General features: G+C 38.1%; 1 protein-coding gene across 1 annotated transcript in view; it reads left to right on the top strand.

Annotated features, from left to right (window-relative positions):
* The window catches only part of LOC124777238 (activating signal cointegrator 1 complex subunit 1), a 65,424-nt gene that overhangs the window by 12,759 nt on the left and 32,002 nt on the right, over nt 1-20,663 (top strand). Inside the window, exons 2-4 of the mRNA XM_047252564.1 lie at nt 7,496-7,586; nt 11,905-12,014; nt 13,394-13,545. Coding sequence (XP_047108520.1) covers nt 7,496-7,586; nt 11,905-12,014; nt 13,394-13,545 — 353 coding nt within the window. The remainder of the gene's footprint in view (nt 1-7,495; nt 7,587-11,904; nt 12,015-13,393; nt 13,546-20,663) is intronic.

The raw sequence follows: 20,663 nt of genomic DNA, 5'->3' as shown, positions 1-20,663 counted from the left end.
ACAGGATGTATATTCCCTTCCCCTGAAAAGATTTTGATATTAATATTATTCCAAAATTGATTGTTGTTGCTGAAAGATTTCTAATTCAGTAAAATTGTCCTTCGCAATTTTGCCAAAGTCTTGTACCTTACATGTTGCGCACTGTATACTCCAGGATAGTAGAAGGATCCTAACTGCTCTTACTAACTAGATTTTTTCACCACGTCATCGTTAAACTTTTTTAATTGTTGAAATTCTGAGGTTGCAAATTCTTCGCAACTATTGTCTTTTCTTTCTACAGAATCTAACATTTCTTCATAGTTCTGCTGTTCTTGTTTTAAGGTAGAAATTTCCCTCTCTATAACTGACTTGTTTTTGGTATTTTTGTCTACTTGTACCCAACATGTTTCTAAGCTATATTTTGTTTCAAGAATTTTGTTCCCAAGTCCATTTAACTTCTTTTCAATAGACTCGAGCGACTTTTTCCGTTCCTCCATTAGTTGAACTAATATATCTAAGACACACACACACTTGACTCAAACCCATGAAAAGGTGACCATACCCTTATAGTATTGTGGTCACTGTTAAGATCATCATTGATTGGTGTGCAAATTGCCTCATTATCATTCATTTCCTCCCCACTAACATTTGTACCATTCTGCTTGTTAGCTTCAACTTCCCTATTGTCCTCCATTTCAACAAAGCCAGCAAAAAGAATTTTAAAACAAGTTAAAAAAATTAAACAAAATTTTGCACTTACAGCACTTTTTCTCCTCTCAGTCCACCTCCTTTCTCGTTCGTCACTACATCCTTTGTATTGTAATCCAGCCGTTTACCATCTTGATGTTTTTTGCATAACATTCAAATATGATATGGATTTTTCTGAAACAAAAAGGTAAGATTAAATACAGCTCCATATACCACTTGGAAAGTTTCTATCATAAAAAAGCTACTATTAATTTATATTGTTATAAATTATAACTGGGTGTACTCATCATCAGTGTCTTGATCTGCCACTGCAAGTTGTCCTGTGGTACATGTTGTCTGCTTTACTTGTCTGTTAAGTCAAAATAAGCAATACTTACAATTTTTTGTTTCAGATAACTTTATTTTAACTCAAAAAAGATGTACATGTTACGTGCACAAACTCATCTCAAACTATGACCTCCTCTGCTAACATGACTGCCCCTATATATGTGATACCAAACAATCCTCATCCTTGGTATTGTTAAAAAAGGGCTCTTTAACAAAATTACAATTAAAGCTCTCATTTTAAAACCAATTCAACAACTACAATAGCTCTTATAGAATGAATACAAAATTGAATTTTCAGGTATATAGTAACTTAACCATGTATAAATGCTCAGATATGTGGTGTTAACAATCCACTTTCTATTTTTATTAATTAAAAAAGGTTTCATGGTTCGGGGAATGTTCCTACCAATTACAGGACCTACACCCTTCAGTACAATTATAATATAGTAACTGGTTTCTTTGTATCCATTCCACAAGTACATGTTTACCTACACCCCTAGGTGAGAAATTGTGTGTATGGTCAAAAAATACGTGTTTTTTAAATTGGTTTCAATGGACTGTTAGGTTTCACACTATAGCCCTCAATGGAAGTAATTATCACAACAGCCTTGTTCAAAAGCAGGTTTCCCAGGCCATCACATCGAATTCTGGTGCTGCTGATCTCTTCAAAAACAGCTTTGGAGCACATCACTTGCCACCCAGTATTATCCTGGTCTTGAATGTATTAATCAGCTAATTCGACAAGGCCATGACTTCCTAAAATCATATCCTGAAATAAGATCCATTCTGTCTGAGATTTTGTTCACCACACCTAGAATAGGCTTTCATTGCTCTCCCATCTCTGCAATATCCATGTCAGACCCTATGCTCCTTCTGCACCCATCTCCCTACCCTACGGCTCCTACCCCTGTGACCGTCCTCACTGCAAGACTTGCCCTATGCCCTATGCACTTTCCTACCACCACTTATTCCAGCCCTGTAACTGGCAAAACATATACTGTCAAAGGGAGTGCCACCTGTGAAATGACACTTCATATCCCAGCTGTTATGTAAACACTTTTTTCCTTTTTACATTGGCATGACTATCACCTAGTTATCAGTCAGGATTAATGAGCATAGGCAGATGGTGTATACAGGCAACACACAATATCCTGCTGCAGAACATGCTCTACAACATGACAGTCATGACCTCAGCACCTATTTTGCCACATGCGCCATCTGGATACTTCCCCCAGACACCAGTTTCTCAGAACTCCGCAGGTGGGAACTAGAGTTACAACATGTCCCTGGTTCTCACCACCCACCTGGCCTTAATTTATGTTAATTTCTTCTGTCTCAGCATTTCTTCACAGTAACTACTCTTCACTCCATTTTAGTTTTGATTTTCTGACCTATTTTTCACCTACCCACCTCCCACCTCTGTTACCTACAATGCAGTTAGCTTTTCACTCTTATTAACTCATGCACGATGTTTTAGTAGTATTCTCTGTCTTGCATATTACTCTGTCTTCCACCTTTAAACTCTAAGGTTTTCAAATCTCGTCTGGTGCACTCCCCAGCAATCCTCCTCATCCCGTCTGTTAAGTTTCCCTTGAATTTTCCGAACTGTACACCTTTCCCTGAACCTCTCCAGTCGTTTTCCTTCACCTCTCTTCCTCCTTTTCAACTGTTCTGCCAGAAGGAGGAGCCACTGGCTCTGAAATCTTGTAAAATTTGAACCCTTTGTGTGTGTGCGCCCCTTCCACTGCTTGGCCAAACAACAGATAGTTATCCACATAGTATTTTTAAAGGTATATTACTTTATACCTAAACAGCAAGAATATTTCTGTGGTATATGCAAAGTACATCTTTCCATGTTATTGTTATAAACGCGAATGCCGCCTTCTTGATTCAACAACCTTAAATAATGTCCTTGAATGGTTAAATCCTGGGCATATGAGTTATGCTTTGTAATGTTCACAAAAAAATTATTCATAAAACTGGATATTAAAAATCTGTAATTGTAGAAGAACAACAGAGTGATGGTGAGAATCTTGTTGGATAGCAAGAAAAACGTGCCATACAAATACTTGTCAAAATTGGAAATATGTGGATTAAACTTTAATAAAGTCCTACCCAGTTGACAAGGAAGTGACAGAAAAGATTCAGGACATTATTTCAGCACTGTTCTGTAAATGTTTGTAACCATCCTAATTTCCCATGAACAGTGCAACAACTGAAAAACTCCATGGTATATCCATGTGATTTCTAAAGTAACATTTTCCTGTCTCACTCACCAATATTAAATCTGCAGTCAGTGATTGCCAGAAATGTGAGAGAATTCTCTAATGAATTAAAAAAGACTGTACCCAGATTGCAGGAGGGGTCTACACGTGTTGAATGGACACCTATGACCCTAGGTCTAGTTTAGTTAGTGGAAAGAAAATGTTAGGTTTGGTGACATAAAAATGTCTAGTGTAACTTGAGGTGTGGGTTAGCTTGAGATGTGACAATTTGGTTTGAGATAGTGAAGCGAATTAATGCAGCATCTTGCAAAAAAACTATAATTTTTGCTATGGAGGGCATTTTTTTCAATGAGTGAGCTACATCCACAATTTTGGTGATGTTATTGGTCAAAGATGTTGAGTGGAACATCAGTATTTCCACAACTGAAAAACAAGTGACAAGTAATCTGTGAGACATCTGGTAAGAAAGGCAAAGACCCACTCAGAATGTGCATTAAGAGCATTAAGTGTGCACTAAAAAGTGAAACATTCAGTTATCACTTAAAAAATACTTCTGGCAAACATTAATTAAGATCTGGTATTGCTCTGAAGATTGCTTTCTTCTGTGTCAAGAGACTGCAAATAAAATCTGCTGTAATATAATGCAGAAACCAAATACTCTCTTATGTGGTATTGATGAGACTACCAATTACCTTGTAAAATAAATCTGCTAATCGTGTAATTTGTCCCTTGTCATATGTAATAAGTTGCTCTTACTGTCAGGCTACTTCCTCCAATCTTTCACAGCAACAAAAGGTGTCCTAACTTTTAAAAAAGTTAAAAAGAGTGATGTTAAGAACTACAGGTCCAACTGAGTGATCTTCACTGTTTACCAGTGGCTATTTGAAATCCGCTGTTGGACAAAGGACTCCTCTAGGCTTTCCCATTCATTGTGATCTTTATTTGTATGTACACATGTTAGTCCTGCATGTTTCTAATATCGTCTGTCCAACTCTCATTTTCTTGTTATCCTGATGTCTTCATATCTTTCGGAATACCGCAAATAATTTCCTTGGTCTGTCTATTGCACCATCTGTTCCCCTGGCTACAGGTCCTGCCTGTCTCAGTTCAATTTTTATTACAGTCTTATTTATGCTTCCAGTTATCTATTTTATGATAGATTTGTTTATCTTTCTCTTGTAGTAATTACGAAAACCCTTATCTCTATTGTTCACTGAACAATGATTGTTTTTGACTGGTTCTCACTTAAAAAGTTTGTGTCTCCCTGCTATTGTTCAAAACTGTTGACAGTCACTGATACCAAACTCCCATTTTTCAGAGACAGTGGGAACTTAGTTCTGAAAACTACTTAGTTTGCCAAACATGGTTCTTAAAATTCTGATTGGAAAGCTACAGTATTATGATATCCCACTTGCATGGGCGGGGTGTTACCTCCATAATAGAAGGCAGTGGGGTCACATTTACTTAGTGTCCTCACAAATAATGCTATATTTGGAATGAGAAATGTAAAATATGGAGTCCTAAAACGTTTGCTATTGGCTTGCATCTGTTCTTAATAGCCTTCAAGTAACCTTAAAGATCTGTTCAAGTGCAGCGTTGTTTGTTATTGACACTAACATACTACTCAAGGTCCCAAACTCAACCATGTCAGACAGAAGACTGATGATTGTTGAACAGGTGAACAGTGGTCTTTCACTAAGCATTCTAACCCTTAATCTCACAATGATTAAAATTAATAAATTATGAGACAGATTTGATGGCTCGTGCTTACCCTCAGAAGTGAAATGTGTAGTATTGTTGATAGACACATATAGGAATGAGTGTGGGGTTGTAGATGTAGGAACCTGCACCGCACATTCTAGGCAAGATCCTAGTGCCATTGCCTTACTCCAACCTGCTGTGAAGTGTCGAGTGTGTATTTTTGTCATGTGAATGACTGTTATGAGCACTTGTACAATGTGATTACTGGTTTGTTTTTTTATGGCTGAAGAGAAGTGACAGGGTGAAATTTGGTTCTGGCACATAGCTTACTCCTCTTGAATAACACCAAGATCGCCAGTGAGCTGAATGTCACCATCTGATAGACAGTTTATCTCACCAGTGTCACATGCCTTCAGTTCATGAAGCGCTGCAGAATTTGGATTTTAATTTAATTTTGAGTACAAACATAATGAAGTAGCTTGAACAGAGTGGTCTCCTCAATACCAGTCTGCATGGATTTCGGAAACAATGACGATGTGAAACCCAACTTGCACTTTTCTCACATGACATAATGAAAGCTTTGGATCAAGGCAACCAAGTAGATGCAGTAGTTCTTGATTTCAGGAAAGCATTTGACTTAGTCCATCACCTATACTTATTGTCAAAAGTACAATCATGTGGGAAGCTATCGAGTGAAATTTGTGACTGGGTCAAGGACTTTTTAGCAGGGAGGACACAGCATGTCACCTTGGGTGGGTAGTCATTGTCAGATGTAGAAGTAACTTCAGGTATGACCCACGGAAGTGTGTTGGGACCTTTGCTGTTCATATTGTATATTAATGACCTTGCAGACAATATTAATAGTGAAACCAGGCATTTTGCAGATGATACAGTTATCTATAATGAATTATTATCTGAAAGAATCAGCATAAATATTCAGTCAGATCTTGATAAGATATCAAAGTGATGCAAAGATTGACAGATTGCTTTAAATCTTCAAAAATGTAAAATTGTGTACTTTACAAAATGAAGAAAAACATAGTATCCTACACATATAATATCAGTGAGTCACTGTTGGAATCGGCCGTCTCTTACAAACACCTGGGTGTGGGTGTAACACGTAGGGATTTTAAATGGAATGATCACATAGGTTCAGTCTTGGGTAAAGCAGGTGGTAGACCGATTTATTGGTAGAATACTGGGAAGTGCAATCAATCTACAAAGGAGATTGCTTACAAATCACTCATTTGACAGATTCTACAATATTGCTCAAGTGTTGTGTGACCCATACCAGATAGGACTAACAGGGGATACTGAAGGTATATGGAGAAGGACAGCATGAATGGTCACAGGTTTGTTTAATCTGTGGAAAGTGTCACAGAGATACTGAAGGAACTGAACTGGAAGACTCTTGAAGATAGATGTGAATTATCCTGAGAAAGTCTATTAACAAAGTATCAAGAACCAGCTTTAAATGATTACTCTAAGAATATACTAAAACTCCCACATATCACTTACATAGGGATAATGAGATTAGAATAATTAATGCACTCACAGAGGCATTCAATCAGTCATTCTTCCTGCACTCCATACGTGAATGGAACAGAAAGAAACCCTAGTAACTGATACTACAGGACATACCCTCTGTCACTTACTTTGTGGTGGTTTGCAGAGTATAGCTGTAGATGGAGATATAATGCAAGACACTGATGCAGATACTGGTGATTAGGAACTTTTCACCACCACCACCTCTCTTTCCATAGCCGACCAAATACTGACAGTCCATTCGTGCGTGCTTTAGCAGTCTCAGCTATGGATAGGGGTTTTTACTCTTTCCTATTTCCCATTTGTTGATAAGAAACTAGCTAATTTGAAAGAATCATTATCTTCTGTTAATAATAATTGTAGCCTCCTGTGTAAGATGATTGATGCCTTTGTTTCTCAAATCCTTTTATAACTATTATGTTACTATTATGTTTCCTGTTTACGAGTGAAAGGGACCACTCATCAAAAACAGAAGCGTTGAGTCATTGGCAGGGAAACACAAAAAGAGAAAGGAAACTTGATAGCTTTCAGAGTAAACCCTGTGCGTGCACACACACACACACACACACACACACACACACACACACACACACACACACACAAAAGTGCTCATGCATGCAAGAACATGTGCTCGCCTGTACTCCTACATAGTGGCAGCTGGACGATGAGTTTGTGTGCAAAGAGCACTATGTAAGGACACGCCAACATGTGCATGGTTACACGTGTGTGTGTGTGTGTGTGTGTGTGTGTGTGTGTGTGTGTGTGTGTGTTCCTTTCTTTCATTCATTTTTGTGTGTCCTGTCAACAACTCAACACTTCTGCTTTTTTGCTGATCTCCTGTACTCTTAAGGTATTCACATTCTATCAGAACTATCCTACTACAAATTCCTTAATTCTATTTCTTTCATTCTTTTTCATATATGTCTCAAGTACAACTTCCCCAAGTTGTATTTCCTCTTCTTAAAAATATATACTGTATTCAAGCAAAGTAATGTGTTTGTTGTTTACAGATTCTGAATGTACAGTTGATGATCCATGCGATGAATTTGAAATTGAAACAACAGATGGTGGCAGGTTTAGGACATCATTCCGAGTACCAAGGTAAAAATAAAATTTTTAATAATTTAATCTTAATATTAAGACATAAAGTTGTGGGTATATGTGTTATCAATTATTTTAACTATGCTTGCTATTAGGTATTACACAATTTGTGCAAGTAATGTCAACTATACCATGCTCAGTCATTCGGTGTCTGTCCAACAAGGTATGTAAATAAATTAACTCACATAATCAGTAAGAAATTAACACTAAGGCAGCTGTTGTGGATTTAAAAATAAATTGCTTTCAACAATGGAAGAGAATGAGAAAATCTTGTAAAGATATTTTATTTGTTGTGTATCGATTAGTGTTTGACCTTCTGATGGTTACATTTACTCCTGGTTATTTATTTATTTATTTTTACAATATTTATTTGTGTAAGAGAGGTAAATGACTAGCCTGCCACATGGAGACAGAAATATGTATTAGCTGTACTTTCTATACTTATAATTTAAGGGCAGAAGCCTGTTCAGTTGGAGGAGTATAAAAACAGAAGAGAAACTAAAGATTGGGGCGTGGCTGGGGGGGGACTTCCATTGGTCCATTGGCACAGTGGTGATGTAGACGCTCAACTTGCATTTAAGAGCACAGCCGTTCAAAGTCCCAATCTGCCATCTAGATTTAATTTTTCCATGTTTTCCCTAAATTGCTGAAGCCAAATGCCATGATGTTTCCTATGAAGAGGACATGGCCAGCTTCTGTCCCTAACCCATAATTGTGCTCTCTGATGACCACGTCATCTTTGGGGCATTAATCTTAATATTTCTTCCTCCTACTTTACCGTTGATGGCACATGAGTTTATCGAAAGTGGTAGATTTCCAGCAATGAAAAGTTTTCTTTGCAGTTAATATTTTTACAATATTTAATGTAGTATGGCATGAGATCTCCTTGACTGTTTGGAATTACAATATTGACAAACCCTGTAACAACTCACAACCTCACTGAACAAATAATTTATTTAGCTGTAATTGGATTGAGCTGAAGCCTGTATTCAGGCGTGTCATCATTTCTTGTGGAAATTGCATATAGTTTTTCTCATTGCTGTAACATATTCTTTTCTAAAACAATAGTTACATAATACCTTCTACACACCATGTTCGTTCATGGTACAGACTGCCTCACAGATAGTGCTCAGAATGCAGACAAGTGTGTCTATAATTTTATTGAAAAGAAACTAACTCTGCATGAAGAACATTATGCAATTTCTACCAAAAAACTTCTAAATGTACCTCTGAAACAGGCTGTGGATTCTCATGTTCCTCTTGTTCCCCTAATTCAGCATTAAGTTTAAGTAAATTATTGTTTCAGTCTAATTTGGAACATTTCAGGTGCAGATATTCCAAGGTGATCTACATCTGCACATACTCCACAAGACATGGCAGAGGGTACTACTAGTCATTTTACATCCGGTTCCACTAGTAAATAGAGTGAGGGGAGAATGACTTACTCTGTGCCTCCATATGAGCCTTAATTTCTTGTATCTTTATTTTTGTGATCCTTATTTGAAATGTATGTTGGTGGCGGTCAGCTTCAAATGCCGGTTCTCAAAATACTCCTTGAAAAGAAAGTCACCTTCTCTGCAGTGATTCTCATTTGAGTTTCCGAAGTATCCCCGTAACACTTGCCTGTTGTTGGAAGCTACCAGTAACAAATGTAGCAGCTCACCTTTCAATTGCTTTGAGGTCTTCCTTTAATCCCAAACACTCAAACAGTACTCAAGATTAGGTCACACTAGCATACTATATGTGGTTTCCATCTTTCCTTCATAGATAAACCACACTTTCCAAAAAATTTTCCCAATAAATCAAAGTCATTCGTTTGTCTTCCCTACCACAAACCTCACACGCTCGTTCCATTTCATATCGCTTTGCAATGTTATGCCCAGACACTTTAACAACGTGACTGTTTCAGGCAGGACATTACTGATGCTGTATCTGAAGATTATGGGATTGCTTTTCCTACTCATCTTGGATTGCTTTTCCTACTCATCTACATTAACTTGCATTGTTTCACATTTAGAGCTAGCTGCCATTCATCACACCAACTAGAAATTTTATCTAAGTCATCCCGTATCCTGTTACAGTCACTCAACTTCATCACCTTCCCATACACCACAGCATCATCGGCAAACAACCGCAGACTGCTGCCTACCCTGTCTGCCAGATCATTTATGTATACAGAAAATAATAGCATATCTATGACACTTCCTTGGGGCACTTCTGACAATAGCCTTGTTTCCATCAAGTAGAACATTTTGGGTTCTATTACTTAGGAACTCTTTGGGCCACTCATATATCTGGGAACAAATTCAATACACTTTTACTTGTGTTAAAAATCTGCAGTAGGTCACCGTGTCAGATGCTTTTCAGAAATCTAGAAATATAGAATCTTGCTGTTGCCCTTCATTCATCGTTCACGGTATATTAGGTGAGGAAAGTGCGTGCTGAGTTTCGCACAAGCAATGCTTACTAAAATCATGCTTGTTTGTGAACATAAGGTTCTCAGTCTCAAGGAAGTTTATTGTATTTGATCTGAGAATATGCATAAGTAGTTCTGCAGCAAATCTATATTAAGGATACTTATCTGGAATTTTGTGGGTATGTTCTTTTACCTTTCTTATATGTACGACGGATTCACAATAAATCCAAGATAAGTAAGGTGGCAATGCTGAAGAGTACTCTTTGTAATACTGAATTGGGATTCCATTCAGACCTGGAAACTTATTTGTTTTTAACTCTTTAAGTTGTTTCTCTATGCCAGGGATGCCTATTACTATGTCGTCCATACGGGAGTCTGTCTGACAGTCAAATGATGGGTACGTTTGTACAATTCTTCTGCATGAATTATTCCTTAAACACGAAATTTAACTGCCACACCTGACTGCTCAATTGGTGACTGGATGGAAGACTTAGACCTGATTAGTGATTTTACGAAGGTCCAGGGTTTTCTCAGGTTCTCGGCAAGATCTTTTGCTAAGGTATGTTTGTGGCAGTAGTTGTAGTTGTAGTTTTCAAAGATGCACAAATCTCTACTAATCTTTGCCACATTTTCTGAATTTCATTGTTAAACCATGGTGGTTTTTTTCTGTCCTTAATCCTTTTACTGGGCACTTAGATTTCCAGACCACAACTACAATATGTTTAAACTTTGCCCATAGTTCTTCTATATCTATCTTAGTAAAAGTAAATGACGTCAATTCAATCTAAGTGAGATGGTAACAACTGCTTATTTGCTCTCCCTAGCAGAAACAGTCTCCGAGCCTTCTTGACTGATTATTAACTTTTGTAATCGTAGTCACTATGATGACATCATGATTACTGATTTCCATATCTATACTGATGCCATCTATAACGTCTGGTCTGTTGCTAGCTACAAGATATAAGATACTTCCATTGCGCATGGGCTCCTAAACTAGCTGCTCAAGACAGTTTTCTGAACAGTGTTTAAAAGTACTTTGTTAGACTATCTATACCTCCTGCAATGAATCCATAGACATTCCAGTCTATACTCGGTAGGTAAAAATTGCTTCCAACTAGTATTGTATGATATGGATATTTATGTGCTACTGGTCATAGACTTTCTTTGAATCACTGCACCACAGATCGCCTGAATTTACAGTTACAGATGAAAACTCGTAAATTGAAAAAAAGAAAAATCATGCATGAAATTTAAGAAATATTCTACTAGGAACACACAAAAAAGCAAAATACGTAACTCATCACTCTCTAGTTGTGAACAGGCAATTGCTGTGGGTCTGACTGGTGCATGGCATCAGTCATGGGAGGATTTTAATTTTGACCATCGTCAGTAAAACTGTATATTTGTTCAGAGTTTCTCAGTAGCTGTTTAAACAGTTGGTTGCCATGTTTCAAGCAACCAACCATGTATAGCTCAATGTATCAATGTTAATTTTGCAATTCACAAATTTTTCTCATTATTTTCAGAAGTTGCAAATGAATTACATCCTTGAGGGCATTGTTATTAATTATGTAACATTAAAATTGTGTATGTAGTTACGTAAAATTTCCTTTCACCCTCCATTCCATGTTGAGTGTGCTACATCACATTGCAGTTGTATCATTATGATAAAACATTGTTGACAGTGCCATTGTGACATTACCATTTTCATCTAGTTAATTATATTGGATTATCCACTTGAATTAATGTGCTGCTGCAGCACATAAATGTTCACTTTCTAAGGAAAAAAATTGGCTTATTAATTACTGTGGCTGTCAGTCAACTGTGTGCACAGCGTTAAAATTTTGTGTAACAATATTTATTTTTCATTTTGTTTATTATTGTGCTTATTTTATGTTTTAGGGTGTACTTTCCCTATGTCATTGGCTCCAAAGGAGCTACTAGAAAACGTCTCGAGACTGAAACAAAAACAAACATATGGGTGCCAAAACAAGGAATGGATGGTGATATTGGTAAGGAAAGTTTCTTTTCAAAACTTATTCTTATCTTGTTCAGCAGACTCCTCACCAGAGACATGGCTGATTGTAGGAAGTTGTCAAAATAGAGAAAATGTTATGTTCTGCATCAGAATACCCCTTTGAGGTAATAATAATTGGTGTGTTGTAACTGTTGTTAGATATTAGAATGAAGAATGTTATCAGAGTAATTTTGGTGATGTACCATTCATTCTTCCACACACTGGGCTAGATGTACTTTACACAAATAACAACACATCTGTGAATTAATGAGGGAGTAGTATGTTGGAATGCAATGAACAGAGCTTGTATATTTAAGTGTATAAGACTGTGGCTGTGTGAACAGGATTAGTGCCCAAGACAGAGATGTTGTACATGATTCATAAAAAGAAACAGACAAATCAGAGGGAGAGAAAAGAGAGATGAAATGGGAAAATTAAGTGAGAAGAAATTTCATAATGCAGGGGAAATGAAGTAAGTGGAACTTAAAGGATACAAGAGAATGTACAAGCAGTGTAAAAGTAGTGCGATACTTCTATGAAGGTTATCCATTGAGAGATATTATGTGATTAACTCACAACTCAGTGCATTGTATGATTCGACTGAACTGCCATGCAGTTTAACCAAGAGTTCAAAATCTTCATATCGTTACTGCCGTAGGTGTTGATTAAATGGTGCCAAAGAGAAGTGGGAGTGATTTCATAATATAGTTTTTTGCTGTGGTAAAACATTCATATTTGATGCATTCTTATAAATGTGAACCATGGCCTTATTACTTATTCCATTAAAGCAGAAAATCAGGAGGCTGGTATTTGGATATGAGGCTGTCCTGTTGTAGCCAGCAAATCCCTGTTTCCCACAAAGAGAGTGCTAACTTTTATTCATTGTATAGGCTTGAAAGGGGAGCTCAAAAAGACAGTCACTGGTAAGAGGCAGTAACTGTCTGTCATATTTTTACAAAGAAACAAGTGTTGAAGTTCAGTATCTATCAGTTGGTATTTTTCTTTCATGATAAAGATCCAGCTCATTAACCCTTAAGTTAAGGGTGTTAGGTACAACATGCTGCAAAGTTATTGAGGCTCTCTGTGTAACCTGCATCACATGAGTTCTCCCATAATAAAAAAATCAAATAACTGTTGTTTGTTTATTATTTCATTTCATAAATTCAGTGCTTCTTGGTTATAATTAATTCAGAAAATCCTGTTTGTGTTCAGTGCTGTCAGTTTATGTCTAATTCTTGGTACCAGTTTTCTTGCAAAATTCTGAACTGCAAAACAGAGTCTCCGCTGACCACTTGGGTTTTAGGGAGTTTAGTACATATATCAGTAATAATTTGCTACATTTCAAACTCTAGTTCTCATTGTTTTTCATTTCAGTGATAACAGGAAGTGACAAAAAAGGCGTTGCAGCAGCCAGGAGAAGAATTAACCTTATTGTTATGTCAGCACGACAGAAGCAGCCATTTACACATTTCATCTCCATTCCACTTACAGGGAATTCAATTATAGAAGGCTTTACCAAGTTTAGGGTAAGCTGCTAATACATCAGTTACCAATACTAATCATAAAACACTATATGATATTAAGTTACATAAAAACCTTTGCTGTATCTTATGAAACTTGCGTTGTTCTTGAGTTTGGTCTGTCCCTTGCTACCAGAGAGGAGACTGTTAAAGTACATTGATGATAATACTTGTTGTATCCCTGACATTCAGTAAACCACATATAGTTCCAGGTCATGTCAGGTGGCAAGCACCTTGAGGAACTTGACCAATCCTGAGTCTGCCTGTGGTTGGCAAACATGGGGATCAAGGACTGTTCAATATGTCCAGTTTTTTATAACTATAAGTAGTGGGCATGTTTGAGTGACCACTGTGTGGAACAACAAAGCTGTTGCAGGGAACAGCGACTTTGGCTCAACTGCTGAGGGCATCTTGTATTACATACGATTTGTACTGTCATTTCAATTTGGCGACAAAGCAAAAATCCCTGTTTCCTATGACACACACAATTCCACAGTCTACAGTTGTCACTTGATCATGTTAATAAGAATTAGGGTTATAGAAGACTGGCAGAATGAGTATGGTACTTGTCACACTTCATTTGTAGAAAGCTTGTCTCGATAAAACAAGACTTTGTCTAAATCAACCTTTAATCTACAGCTACAGCTGGAGATACATCTACATCTAAATAGATACTCCATAAGAGACCATATGGTACATGGCAGAGGGTACCTTGGTATCACCACTAACCATTCCCTTTTCTGTTCCACTCACAAATGGAGTGAGGGAAAAATGACTATTTATGTACCTCCATTCAAGTCCGGATTTCTCCTGTCTTGTCTTTATCATCTTTACAAAAGATGTAGGTGCAGTAGAATTGTTCTGAAGTCAATCACAAATGCCTGTTCTCTAAACTTTCTCAACACTGTTTCGCAAAAAAGATTTCCATTCAAGTCCATGGAGATTTCTGTAATACTCATGTTCAGTCAAAGCTACCAGTAACAGATATTGGAGCACACCTCTGAATTGTATAGATGTCTTCCTTTAACCTGACTTGGTGGGGATTCCAAACTCTCGAGCAGTACACAATAATGGGTCGCTTAAGTGTCCTATGTGTGCTCTCTGTAATAGATGAGCTACGCTTACATAAAATTCTCACAATAAGCCAATTTCAATCATTCACCTACCCTACTACTGATCTTATGTTGTTGTTTCATTTCATATTGCTTTGTCACGAATAAGTTGCATGAGGTATCGAGAATATTTTTCAAGAGTTTTACTATTGCTCAGTGTGTGTGTGTGTGTGTGTGTGTGTGTGTGTGTGTCTAGAAGTGTAATGTAACATCAACTGGGATGGATGTTAAGAAGATGAAGAGACTGCTACACAGCAGTGTGTCTGTTCAGTAGTGGTTGGAGGCACAGAACTGGGAAAAATTATATCTAAAATGGTAGGGACCAGTTTAATAGTAGTGAATGGTGGGAAAAACGGCTACATTAGTGTGAATGCTGAATGCTGCAGCAACAACGAAACAACACAGTGTTGGTTTGTTAATGGTCGGAGCCTTAGGGCTGGGAAAAGTTACATCAAACATGGTAGAAGCTGGTAAAACAGCATTAGGAATTGCAGAACAACAGGGTGTTAATTCTGTTGCAATTGGAGCTACGAAACTGAGGAAATGTCATTGTGGAAGAAAAACTGCAGGAAACAAGATAGGAAAAGTGTGATAATACATCCTGGAGAGGAACAAAATTTTATAGTGCAAATATATTTAAGGAATGCGTCAGTAGTGATCATTTCTAAGAAAGAAATAGCTGGGAGTGTATGTACCAGAAACACTGGTAACAGTAAAAGATGGTACATGCATAACGACTGTGCTAAACACAACAGAAGAAATCAGTTCAGTGAAGTGTCTGTAACTGCCACTGGTGAGTAGTTTAAGGTACATCAAGTGGTGAAAGTAAAGTCAGAGATAACATCCAGAGCCAGTAAATTAAAAGAAAACTCCAAGAGTTGATCACTTGAATAGCAAAGAAAGAAATGCAATGGTGGAAATATGTACGGCTTATAATTACATATTCCACTTGCCAGGAAACCATTTGACACAAACAGATGTTATTAGACATGAGATTTAGTTAATACTAGAGGCAAAAAGTAGATTGGAGGGAATAGATACAATGTTGCGAGACCATAGCATAGTCCCAAGTAATATTGAATGGAGTTTTCACTTGATTGTAATTCCAAATAAAATGGATGTGAATGGATCAAGTGTTATTAGGTGAAAAAGATTGACAGGAAACAATGATTAGTCCACCATATGGGTATTATGAATACGGAAAAATGGCAGTGGGTTTGAAGACATCCCCAAGCACAGTTCAAAAAATAATAAATTCTATTGTAATGGGATTTCAAGTAGAGAAGGTATTTATATATTTATGTGATGTCATAATGCTTGGATCCTCATTAGATCACAATAATCGACTTGGAAAGATGTTTGAGAGACTTCTGTGTTACAATTTAAAACTGCAAATAGAAAAATGTGAATTATTGTGTAAGGAAATTACATTTTTGGGACATACAGCAGAGGGGTTAAAGCCTTATCCCATGTAGGTCGAAACAGTTTCCTCAACCAAAGACTAATACAAAACTACACAAATGTTATTGTTGTTTTATAAGCAACTGCAGGAACCTCTGAACCCCTGTATGAATTACTAAAGAAAGGGGTAACATATAACTGGGTGATAGAACAGGAAGTTGCATTCTGGCAGTTAAAGAGAAAACCACAAAGCCCTCCGATGTAACAGGATCTAGACTTTAACAAAGAATTTGTCAAAACAGATTCGAGTCAGAGCTCAATAGGAGCTGTGTTGAGTCAAGGGGAAATTGGCAGCAACTTACCTGCCACATAAGCATCTAGACATTAAATAAGGTGAAATAGTCATATAGCACAATAGAAAGAGAAATCTGACCATATTTGTTTGGTCGAAAATTAACGGTAGGCACAGATTGCAAACCACTGACGTGGTTAAGTAGTATTTCGGACTCGTTTTCAAGATTGTTGAAATTCATATTAAAGTTGGAAGAATATGACTACCCAGATTTATACAAAAGAGGTAAAGGATATTGTGTTGTGGATACCCTCTCGAGGATAAAACATCTAAGAACAGCTAATAATGAAACAGAAAACGGTAGAATTTACCAGAAGGAAATGGATGCAAGATGGATAATAAAAACAGTTAGGCAGAGTGGAAGTTTGAAATTGCTCCCAAGGGTACAGGTGACGACAGTACAAGCCAACTGCTAGGGAGGAGATAGGCAGCGCCAGAGGGGGCCCCGAATGGAATATTCAGACTGAGTGAGAAAATCGTTGTTCTGTGCATGACATTGAAACACTTGGTTGTAGCTGCGCGGAGGCTACTGTTGTTGCAGAAGCTTAGATTTTGTGAGTGCACACATGGGAAAGTTTTGTTTCATTAGTTCACGTGTTTTATGACAGGAATGCATGGGTGTGCTGTCACTGATTGCATGTCTTATAACAGGAAGACAAAGGGAACTGAAATTATGTATCACTAGTTCCCCAAGGATACACAGCTTCAATGAGTATGGATGGTGAACTGTTACTGCAAAGATAACATTAATGTGGAAAAAGCCACTGTGTCTTCAGCTAATTTAAATCATGACCGCCGCAGATGCCATTGACCATACAGTTGGTGCAATACTGCAACAAGAGATCAGTGGTGTAACACAGCCACTGTGTTTCTTCTCCCGAGAGTTGACTGATACTCAGCAGAAGTAGTTGACTTTTGATAGAGATATAGAGAGCTCTTAGACATCTATATCTCTATCTATTTCCAGGATGACTTGAAGGATGCCCTCTAACCATTTACACCAACCACAGCCTCTTGCAGACACAATCAATAACCCTTCTGTTAACAACACGCCAAGGCACTTTTGCTGCCTCATCCTGGTCTCGCAATTTACCACCGACATCAGACATGTACGGGGTGTAGAAAATATAGTCACAGGCTACCTGTCTTGCTTGGTGGGCACATCTACTCAGCTAGAGTTTGATCTACTCACTGACACACAGGCCATAGATACCAACCTACAACAGCTACTCATTGGACAAGACACTGGGCTATAACTAAAACAGTGTACACTGCCAGGAACCACCAAGCCTGTTTGGTATGATATGTCATGTGAGAGAATACAATCAGTTGTCCCACAATCCTATCATAAAACTGTGTTCAACTTACTGCACAATCTTGCACATCACAGTGAACATCCCATACTCAAATTAGTCATGAAATGCTTCATCCAGTCCAATGTCAAGCATGATTGCACTGCATGAATGTTCACATTGATTTAGTTGGGCCATTCCCCGAGTCATAGAGTTCAAATTACATCTTATCCATGATGAACTGTATGATGCATTGGGCTGAGCCCACCGCGTTACCAGACATTTCAGCTGACACAGTTGCCCTGGCCTTTGTTTGCAACTGGATTTCCAGATTCAGCTGTCCTACATCACTGATGACAGACCAAGGCCAGCAATTTGAGTTTGCCTTGTTCAATGAACTGTGCCAACTGTTCGGGGGCCCTTGTTTGCACATGACTGCTTACCAACCCCAGTCAAATGGCCTAGTGGAATTATGGCACTGCAGGCTCAAGGCAGTCTTAATCTGCCACTTTCAGTTTTGGACCGATTCCCTGCCCTGGGTGCTTCTCAGAATTAGGACTGGTCGTAAAAAAGATTTGAATGCCTCACTTGCTGAGGTCCTATATGGTGAATCACTCTGCCTCCTTGCAGAATTTGTCATTCAAGGTATAGCTATACCAGACGATGACCAACCAGAACTAGCACAGCGAGTACATGAGCATGTATGCAGCATCCTTGTACCACCAACTATCCATCACGTAAAGCCAATCACATTCATTCACAAGGGCATAAACACCTGTTTCCATGTTATGCTTCGCACAGATGCCATATGGCCGGCTTTGTACTAACCTGCCACTCCTGCAGTGACCCATATCATGGGACACCAACACATTTGACATTATCATCTTGGGAAAGTCCACTATGGTGTCTTTAAGCAGACTGCTGAAGCTCCATGGACTTAAGTTGACCCCCCAGTGGCACGCTCTGCCCTGAATTGGTGCCTCCACAGCCAACACCATTCACTTCAGAGTACAACTAAGTAGTTTCTGCTGGAAGATATCAATGTCACTTTATGTAACTCACTTTGTCATCTCTGCCAGTTTCACAAATAGACCGGCAGGCCCCAGTGTAGTCTCTAGGTCAATTGAACATGCCACACCCCTGCCCTCGTTCATTGGTACAGTGGGTTTAACATCTCACCTCATGACTGATGAAGCCTTCATTGTCACTGCCCCTGTATAAGCCACTCCCGTCACTTATGCCGGGAATAACACTGCCTGTGCCACCGACTCACCAGTCTCTAATCATCAGATTGGGTACGCTGCCCCCTTCTCCATAGCCGATGATGATGTCATGCCTCCCGCTGCCTCGACGGTCACAGACCATTGTACTGCCTACACTGCAGTGCCATCTCCCTCTCCTCATCCTTCGGTGCTCCTCCCACTTCGCACTTTGGCCACGCACTGTATCCACCAGCGCACATTGCTGATTATGACATTTCAGTGATTAACACTGACGTCCCGCCTGTACACACAGCTTTCTTCCACAGGACCACATTATAGAAGCAAGGGGGGCAGCTCAGTGGGGATGTAGCTCCATGGAGCCACTTGAACAATATCACTGCCCTGAGGTAGCTCAACTAACCTCTCTGAATCTGCAGTTAGTTCACTCTGATCAATGTTTGTGACAACATACTTTGTACTTTGTATGACAATAAAATATATTTGTTGTTGTAGGTAACTACCATCCCGAATACCATACTTCCTACATAATCATTCCTGGAAATATTCTAAGTTGTGTAGTAAATATTTCCTTCATAGATAGCAGTGTTTTTAATATATATAAATGTTGCCACTTCCTGCTGAAGTAAATGCTAAGAAGCAGTAATTTATGTATATAGACCCAGAAGTGGAAATGTTGTCAATAGATGATGCCAAAAGATAGTATGGGAAACTAAGTAATGATCACTTATTGTGTAAAAGAATTGATCCGAGCCATGGAATATTTAAGCAGATATTTGTTCTTTTGTCTACATACAACCATTATGTGTGAAACCACAATGATGTAGCCTGTTACAGCAGTACCTACAAATTGCACTCAAAAGTATATTATATTAAATGAAAGTGTGTGAATGCAAATATAGAGTAATGAATACTTGTTAGTAGTGCCAAAGTATGAAGGCCCCACAGTGTCATGTAGGAGTAATAAACCCACTGGTTCAATTATTCTGGTCACAGGTAAATTGAAATTTCTGGGTAAGTGTAGAAAATACAGTGCTGAAATATTGTTACAGTCAGAACACATTATTCAGACAGACATAATGAATATTGATATAGTTCCAAAGCTGAATGTGGATGTAGACTGCTGTTTTGTTAAAAGGAATGTAACAGAATTTGCTTTAAATTTACCCATTGAACATGTGGGAAGATTGTTGTATGATTTAAATGGAACAAAAAATGAAGTATAAGAGCTGGAAAATGAAATCTTGTATCAGCAAAGGGCTGCTTTTAGTGGCTTTTCACTTAGCATTATATGAATGTGCAGTTATGTGGGATCAAGTGCAGTAATTATGATAGTGGTTTTCTGTATTTGTCGACACTGTAAATATTGTCTAGATAATTTGCAGTTGGTTTTTAGAACCGTGGATGACAACTGCTGTGGAAAAATGCTTGTTAAGCATAAGATAGTGAATCTGTATCCTGGCAGAGAATTGGCCAGATACCAACCTGCTCAGAGAGATTTCAGATAGAAAGAGGAAACTGTGTTTGAAAGAATGCCCATTAGATATGAGAGAAGGAGTAGTGGTAATGTAACATATGAAAGAGGTCTTGTGTCACTGCAATATTTGTAAGATATAGAGGAAAGGCAACCTCTGATGTTAGTGTCTCGAGCAAATAGAGATAAAAAAGGTATTAAAGCAGCATTAAAAAGAATGAGTATATTTGTAAATTAGTCATATATCCATAATGGTATTGTGTGCTGTCCTTG

This window comes from Schistocerca piceifrons, chromosome 2, assembly GCF_021461385.2.
Source record: "Schistocerca piceifrons isolate TAMUIC-IGC-003096 chromosome 2, iqSchPice1.1, whole genome shotgun sequence".
In the NCBI taxonomy this organism is placed as follows: domain Eukaryota; kingdom Metazoa; phylum Arthropoda; class Insecta; order Orthoptera; family Acrididae; genus Schistocerca; species Schistocerca piceifrons.
The sequence above is the reverse complement of the archived record's forward strand: the minus strand, read 5'-3'. Positions and strand labels throughout refer to the sequence as shown.